This window comes from Paramormyrops kingsleyae, chromosome 7 (genome assembly GCF_048594095.1).
Source record: "Paramormyrops kingsleyae isolate MSU_618 chromosome 7, PKINGS_0.4, whole genome shotgun sequence".
Taxonomy (NCBI): Eukaryota; Metazoa; Chordata; class Actinopteri; order Osteoglossiformes; family Mormyridae; genus Paramormyrops; species Paramormyrops kingsleyae.
The window spans coordinates 35,369,389-35,378,078 of NC_132803.1; the positions used below are offsets into that span (position 1 = coordinate 35,369,389).

Sequence of the window (8,690 nt, forward strand, 5' to 3'; positions counted from 1 at the left end):
TCTGGTTGTTCAGAATCACATCTGCATCTGCGTCATAAAGGAAGAGTAGGGTTTGCCTCCCTCCTTCTTCCTCTAGACACCTGACTATGCGGGTGAAAGTTCAAGGGGGCGTATCGGCGAAAGATGGATGTCAATCAGGCGAAACAAGAGCATCTTCTTGCATTGAAAGGTATTTTTCTTTGGTAATCAACTTAATTTGGATTCAGTGTTTCTTCGGATCACCAAGGAATAAATACATGGCTATTAGCTTTATGCTAAAGGGCATGTTTCAAATGGGCACCTAGCTAAAGCACACTAGCATACAGCTAAACCAAAACACGGTGATGGAAGGGAAATTTGAGAAATGCACGCAATGTGATATTGCGTGGAAATTTAGATCTTCGCCTTTTTGTACGCTCTATGACGTTTTCTCCAGAATTTCATTGATGTGAAAATATTAATATAAGAATAATCGTAGATTAAATTTGCACTAGTTTTTCGTTATTACACATACCACCATAAAATATATTTGCAAGCAGATGTTTATTTATAGATAGCTCACTGTGAAATGGAGAATTGTTCGTAAGATGTAGGTTTGTAAGCCTAGTAAACCTAGTAAACCCAGTAAACCCATAGTCGGATATTGTAACATTTTATATGTATGATTTTATGTATTTGCAAAGTTTCGCTGCAGTTCTGTACGTAGTTCCCCAACCCCCCGACCATGAATCGGCATTTTGAAAAAAAACATATGTGCCACTCAAGCTTTTAATTTTAATGTCATTTCATATGTTTGTGGAAGGGGGTCAGTCCTTGAAAGCATTCTCTGCAGCTGTCATCATGGGCAGACTATTAATATTAACACCTTCATAGTGCGGTATTCTAAAAACGCCACTATAGTAGTTAATATAGCATGCTTTTTTGTAATTATTATGTCGTGTATTCATTTTTTGTTGATCATAATAGAAAAACAGTATCAATCTATTGATGCCTTTCTAGCTGCAGTTTCGATCTTACCAAATTCTAGTTCCAGGCTGGCTCGCTCACCAACGGTTTATTTAAACTTTACGCCCATAAAATAACTATTTACATGTGCTGCATTTCTATACAAGCACCAGAGAGAAGACAACAAAATAATAAACTAAACATTTAATAAGTAATTTTGCTACGAAACACTAACTGTACTATTCCCAGCATGTTTTTTTTACCACCCAGAAGTTGCAGCGACGGATCGCTGGAATACTTTAATGATAATTTGTGCTGAGCTTATTCATGTTTTAACCCCTATATCAACGAAACTCAATTACTAAAACTACATTCATTCAGAGAAATACAAAATGTTCATCATAATAAGATGCACAATCTTAGTTGAAATATATTTAGTTATGTCTATTTTCAAATGGCTGTTCTAATTAGTAATTCTAATTAGGACCTAAATAATCCATCACCGAATATTGTTGTACGAAAGGTTAGTTTTAAAGTCTTTTTACGTATTATTAAAGATATGTTATGCCTGGTTGGATGAAGGCCCCTGTTCATGATACTGTTTGCCTTTTATACAGTGTTTCTTTCGTAGTTTTTTACTTAAGTGTTCTTGTGCCCTTGAGTACAATTTAGCGGCATGGTAACCTTTTTACGGAACAACCGAGTACCGTATTCATAGCCTTACCACAGTAACCAAATGCCCTTTTTTGCAGTGATGCGGCTGACTAAGCCAACGCTTTTCACCAACATGCCGGTGACGTGTGAGGACAGAGATCTTCCAGGTTCTTTAATTATCTTATCTTTCTCATTATCTTTATATGTAGCTTATCCAGAGTTCATTGTATAGAGTTGCGGCGATGTTTTTCATGCATTTTATATTTGGTTGCATACTTAAGTGAATTTGTGTGAATTGCATTGCCCAGGTAATCATTTTAAAGAAGACGATCCTTTAATCTAGGGGTTCAGCCAGCGTATTAAGTGTAGTTTGCATAGATTCTCCTTGATCCTGCTTATCACTCGTCGTTCTGTTGTAAGAGATTTCACTCCACGGTAAACTAAGTGAATGCTTATTATTTGCAATTATTGCAAACCGAGTGATACCATAAATATCGGAGTCCATGATCAGTTTCCTGAGATATGCAGTATAGCTAAAAGTTGGTTTATATTAGTCTGTGTGATATGCAGATGACAAGCTTTGCTTGTGATTTCTTCATAGTTAATTGGTGTTATTTACCACCTCTGAGTCAAATCACGTTTATTGAGTGGATCTGGCACAACCCAGGTCCCACATTTAGTCCCTTGGTTGGAATGGTGATTAAGGTGTTTGATTTCCATCTTCCTGATACTCAGTAGACAGTAATATGATCATTGACCTGGTCACTGGAATTTAACATAAATCAACAACTTCAACAAGATGCCCCTGGGAAAGTTTGCGTTTATAATAGCTATTTTTCTATGGAAAAAAAAAATTACATTATAAATGTATTTTACACTGGCACAATTAATTTGGTCTCACTGAAAAACTAATAGTGAGGAGAGAAAATGTCTTCTAAAGATATTAGCACTTTGCATTCATTTATTTATTTTGTTTGTTATTTTAGGGTTCATAGTCTTTATGGTCTATGCATTAAAATTACCCAGTGGCACCGGTGTCTAACGGGCCCCTAATGATTGGCTGTCTGGTTCCCAGGTGACCTGTTCAGCCGGCTCATGAAGGAAGACCCGTCGACCGTTAAAGGAGCAGAAAGCCTCATGCTTGGGGAAATGCTCACACTTCCTCAGAACTTTGGGTACCACCTGTTGTGTTTCTTTCCGTGCTGCAGTTTCACATATGGCTCCTTGCGGCTTTAAACAGGTCTCGACTGGGCTGGTGCCACCTGCACTGTACAGAGCTCACGTTACCAAAGAAATTTACATTGCTTGTCAGTCAGTCAGTCTATATATTACACCTATTCAGTGTTCTCCACCTGTGTGGGTTATCACCAGGTTCTCTGCAGTTAGGTGAACAATCACCCTGTACGTGGTTTCATTCTGGGGAAAAAAACATTTTCAGTTTCATTAAAGGTCGTGCAAACTGAGCTATTGATATAAAACTTATTATGGGTTGGGTGGGTGAAAACCTAGTGATGGCATTTAGGGGGAAAGTCACTGCAAAAGGGGAACACAAGAAAACAAGAGGGTTGTTGGGCCATGGAGAGAGCTACAGCATGTATGGAGTCTGACATCAAATGCTGGGCATGGGTTCGAGGTTCCAGAAAAGGAAGTGTGATTGGGAATACAAGAGAAGGAGAAGTGAGTGACTTTGCTCATCATTTACTTTAGCACCAATGGAGAGTGTGGTCATGGAGCCGAAGGCAGCCAGGATTGGGTCAGTCCAAAGTTGTGATGATCTGCCACCATAGTTGCTCCTCCCCACCACAGTTCCCACTGGTTTTCCAGCCAGAGGTGGAAAGTTCAGGTCCAGAAAGTAAAAATCCAGACAGATTTTGCTTCAACCAACCAGTTGAGCATAAAGAATCAGTCACAGAGTACTCAACTGGTTGGTTGAAGCAAAATCTGTCTGGATTTTTACTTTCTGGATCTGAACTTTCCACCTCTGTCTCCAGCATACATGTGGCAGTGGTCTTTTTATCAGCTTCAGATTGGAAACTACCTTTATATCTCCCTGAGGTTTTGGATTTTTGTGAAACCTGTGTTCATACATTGCTTTTTTTGCACTCGCAGTAACATCTTCCTGGGTGAGACATTCTCCAGTTACATCAGCGTGCACAATGACAGCGCTCAGGTGGTCAAGGACATCCTGGTAAAGGTAAGTGACCTTCTGGAAATCTGCTCACCCTTCTTCCTACTGTGTTCTTTCAATGATTATTGGACATTGTCAACATGTCAACACTTGGGGTTGGGTGGCTGTTGTCTTGCAGGCAGACCTACAAACCAGCTCTCAGCGCCTGAACCTCTCTGCATCTAACTCCGCTGTGGCAGAGCTCAAACCAGAATGCTGCATTGATGACGTCATCCACCACGAAGTCAAGGAGATTGGGACACATATGTATGCCCCTGTTTTACTTTTACTTGTGTTTATTTCAGTTTGGTTTCTATATAAACCAATGGAGTATTCTGGGCCTGCCAGATAAGATTATCAGAAGGTTCTTTCTCTAAGAAGGTGGCCCATCTGTTAGGCAGTTAATGTTTGACTGTCCTGTTATTAATTGCCTTTGACTGCTCTAGACAAACTAGCCTGCATGTGTTATAACTGTTAATAAAGTTAGAAAATGTGTGCAGTATTGTGCTATGGTTTTTCCAACACTTCTACATCTGTTAGTTCTGTATGGCAGCTGTGTGGTGCCTTCACTGTAACATCACACATTACATTGCATGTTAATAGCATGTTAATAGCATGTCCAGAAAGCCTAACTGCATCTCTGCTAAGCCCTGTGCTCATGTTTGCTTGTTGCAGCCTGGTATGTGCTGTCAGCTATACTACGCAGTCGGGGGAGAAACTCTACTTCAGGAAGTTCTTCAAGTTTCAGGTAAGTTCTGCATGTGGGCTTTCATTCACATGTACCTTTCTGCTTCACCACGTCCAGGAACGGGCTTTAGACCTCACTCTCTAAGCATTTAGCAGGTCTGTGGAACAGAGGAAAGCAATTAGCACCGAGGCGCTAAGTCTGGCCACCTCTCAGTGGAGCCCCTCAGCCGTGCATTATGATCAAGGGCTCTTGAGTTTTCCTGCAGTATTAGCTTTGGGTCTTGTTCACGGCCATCGTAGTGAGGGTGCCGCTCGCATGGAGAAAACGGCCTTCAGCCTGCAATCTCTCTTCAACCAGGTGCTCAAGCCACTCGACGTGAAGACCAAGTTCTACAATGCCGAGGTAGGGGGCCAGTATGTACATTACAATTATAAATTTAGCATACGCTTTTGTCCCAAACGACATGCAAGTGAGGCAAATAGCACAATACAAACATACGGGCTGTAAAGGAGTCAGCTAGGCATAAGTGTGGCTAGGCTGAGCTTCCAGTGAACACTCCGATATCTGCCAGCCTTTGTGGTCCACATATAAAGTAATATTATTGCTGCATTTTACAGATAGACGCAGGTTTCATCTCCTTTTGGCTGTACTAAGCTTTAAAAACAATGCTTGGGCTAGATTAGTGGATAAATGGATGTACTTCCCTAGCCATTACTACAAAAGTCAGGATGTGATGTTAACTTTCCTACCTCCCACTATTGGGAAGTTTCTAAAAAAACAAGAAAAACTTTCTGTATCTTTTCCTACATGCTCATCCCAGAATATAAAATATTTCACATATTAAATATCACAATATTCCACTCATGATAAAGCTTAGAAAATAGATTAATCCATTAGTCTGAATGTCAAAGGTGCAAGTTTATTCCAGTGTAAGCGTGTTGGGTCTGAAAGGCGGTCGATGTTTCTCATAAGAAACATGATGGTAACAGTCCTGTTAACCTTGTAGTTAGTTTATAGTTAAAGTCTTTTATATTCTCTTCATGCTTTAACATAACCCAGCTATAACTAATATTTAAACATTTAAAGGGATCACTCTGTTACTATAAAGAGTGAAAATGGGGCCACTTTGGTTAATGGTTGTCTGTAATTTTGAAGCTGATCCTTTTCTGTTGGTCTGCGCCGGCTTAGATGAGCGAGACGTGCTTGTCGTTTTGTTTGGCATGTAATCCCCATTTCTCTAATGTGTTCCTTTTGTTTTCCCCATTAGAGTGACCTCAGTTCTGTGGTAATTAGTTTTCATTTTCTTTGCCAAACCCTCTCGCTTTTTTTTAATCTTTTGTTCCAGCACAACCTTCTCTTCAACGCCGATGATTCTGAACACAGGCGGTGGGAAGGGCGAGAGCTGGGGTGGGATAATGGAAAAGCATTTTGGGAGAACAGGACACTCATTGTGCCTTGTTGCCCTGACTTCCCTAGGGCCGGGGTAGCGCTAACCATTATGCCCTGATGCTTTTTCACTATTCTGCTCCTATTCTGTCCCCTATGGTCCTGGCTTGCTTCCTCTTGTTGATGCGCATCTCAATTGGGATGTTCGTTTAGATTCTTGGGGACACACTTGGGGGATGTTTGGGGGGGGTGTCATTGTTGATGACCTGGGGGTGTCAGTCAACCAATCAGGCGATGAAAATAATCACGAGTCCTGTTTTTGGGTTCAATGCCAGGGATTCCAAATGTCTAAATTATAGGCTCCTATTTAAGAATTTATAAGCATGTATAGCTGGCCTGATTTTCATACCCGATTTTATTATGAATCAGCAGTCATCAGTAGTTATTTACTTATGGCTTAGGATATGCTGTAATGCCATGTTTATCTAGGAAAGATTATCTGTCGGTTTTTAAAGCCATCAGTTTGTTAGTGACTGCATGGTGAAAAGGCAGGGATCCAGAATTGTGTCAATAACCCCAGCTATTCAGTCAAATTTCACTGTTGGTCCTTTGGCTAATTTCTGGATTTGAATTGCAGGCATGAACTAATCACTACTTCTCTGTCACTTTCGATATATTACTAATCCATGCTTCAGAGGTATGCTGAGCAGTCAATACGTGATTGGATTTTAGAATCTACCAATCTGACCTTGGGTTGTTTTTGGGGATAATGTGAAAACCATAGTATTGTCGTATATTGCAGATTTTAAATGCACTTAATCAGAAAGTAAAGCTTCAATGCAAAGCAGTATATTGGAATTGGTCACCAGGACTGATTAGTTTTTACAACACACTTTAAGCTGACATTCATCTGCTTGATATGTATCCTGTAATGACTGAGACAGAAATGCTGAATGTCGACTAAGTAGTTCTGAGTAGTTTTTGACATATTTCATATTAGTGATTTTTAAAGTGTGAATTACAATTGATGTGGTGATTTAGAAATTACAAATGATGATAATTAGTAGTAACAACCCAAGGTGGTACCAAATTGTCTTCGACAGTTAACAAACATATTGTATGTTAATGGATTTTCGATTACTATCACAAAATTACGTGCAGATGATTGTACTGCCCAGTATACCTTTTATTGTTGTTGTTACTATTTTGTTTAAATATTTTGGGAGTTGGCCTTCCAGGCACCTGATCCTATGCCCTGTCCTACAGACAGATGAAGTCTTCCTGGAGGCTCAGATCCAGAACATCACCACCTCTCCCATGTTCATGGAGAAGGTGTCTCTGGAGCCCTCGTTGATGTACAACGTCACAGAGCTGAACACTGTGACAGCAGGGGACTCTGGGTAGATGCCGTAAACCCTTCCAGCCTCCACTCTTGCTGCCTTCTGCTCACTGTCCATTGTGATTTGTTTTCAATTTATCAACGTGACTTAAATTTTTATTGGAGATGGTGATTTTCACATGAGCCTTTCTTAGTGATGACATCATGTCATCCATGGCTGCTGTGCACAGGATTAGGCTTCTCATCCAAGTTGTGGTCATGATCAGAGGGCTTTCTAATATGGTTTAATCATATTGTATTTTTTATTTTCTTTTTGTACGCCTAGTGAATCGACCTTTGGCAAGATGTCCTACCTGCAGCCCATGGATACCCGCCAGTACCTGTACTGCCTGAAGCCGAAGCCAGAATTTGCGGAGAAGGCTGGCGTGATTAAGGGCGTGACGGTGATCGGCAAGCTGGACATCGTGTGGAAGACCAACCTGGGAGAGCGGGGCCGGCTACAGACCAGCCAGCTTCAGAGAATGGTATGCCGAATGCAGACCATAGGGCTGCTGCAGTAGACTCCATGCACACTAACATGCTCATCCTGGCTCAGTGTGCGCTAAGGATGTCCCATTGTTCTTTGTTCCTTCTGAAGGCTCCTGGTTATGGAGATGTGAGGCTTTCCCTTGAGCTGATCCCGGACACAGTCAATCTAGAGGAGCCCTTCGACATCACGTGTAAAATCACCAACTGCAGGTAATGGCACGCGGGTCTCCCCATTAACGACGGGGCAGTAACCGTGGACGTTTGACCATACCTCGACAGACCTCATGCTCCTATCTCCCATCCCCAGCAGCGAAAGGACCATGGATCTGGTACTGGAGATGTGCAACACCAGCTCCATCCACTGGTGTGGCGTCTCGGGGAGGCAGCTGGGCAAATTGAGCCCCAGCTCCTCGCTCTACCTCCCTCTGAAACTCTTATCTTCTGTCCAAGGCCTCCAGGCAAGTGGCTGTGGGGAAAGAGATCAAGCCTCAGCCAGGCACAGCAACCCCGTGCCGTTTGGCTGGAGGGCCTTGCCTTGGCCACGCTCCCTCTCATCATGGCTGACAGTGTAACCTCCTGGTTATAGACAATTTGGCAAGAGAATCTGTGTTTAGTAAAACCCATATTTAAGCTATGACTTGATTCATAGCCAAATGAGTAGTGGAGTGGGGTGCGTTTATGCAGTCAGTCGGTTCATTTCCCTCTGATGTTTTTCAGAGTATATCGGGACTGAGGCTCACGGACACTTTCCTGAAAAGGACGTATGAATATGACGACATCGCACAAGTCTGCGTGGTGTGTCCGTTTAACGGACCAGACAGCTAGGCCCCCTCCCAAAGTGTGGCACTGTGCTCCCCAAAGGACCAACTGTGGAACGCTCTGCACTCTCCCTCCTGCCTTTCGATGACCTTGTTTTAAGATGTAGAATGTTTTAATTGTCAAAAAAATATTTTATCTGTAAAATATCTGAATAAAGTCTTAACAGTAATTCTAGTCTGCAATGA

At 41.8% G+C, this 8,690-nt stretch overlaps 1 protein-coding gene across 4 annotated transcripts; it reads left to right on the forward strand.

Annotated features, from left to right (window-relative positions):
- Positions 1-10: 10 nt before the first annotated feature.
- Positions 11-8,674, forward strand: trappc13 (trafficking protein particle complex subunit 13). 4 transcript variants are annotated; one of them, XM_023796687.2, is made up of 13 exons: positions 11-169; positions 1,677-1,745; positions 2,654-2,753; positions 3,688-3,772; positions 3,885-4,012; positions 4,421-4,493; positions 4,791-4,835; positions 5,701-5,718; positions 7,086-7,219; positions 7,484-7,682; positions 7,796-7,896; positions 7,994-8,144; positions 8,404-8,674. In XM_023796687.2, exons 1-13 carry the CDS (start codon positions 124-126, stop codon positions 8,509-8,511), a joined length of 1,257 nt encoding a protein of 418 aa, XP_023652455.1. In that variant the 5' UTR covers positions 11-123; the 3' UTR covers positions 8,512-8,674. The 4 variants fall into 4 exon arrangements, with proteins under 4 accessions (XP_023652455.1, XP_023652464.1, XP_023652473.1 ...); XM_023796696.2 differs by having other exon boundaries at positions 7,997-8,144; XM_023796705.2 differs by lacking the exon at positions 5,701-5,718.
- Positions 8,675-8,690: the final 16 nt, after the last annotated feature.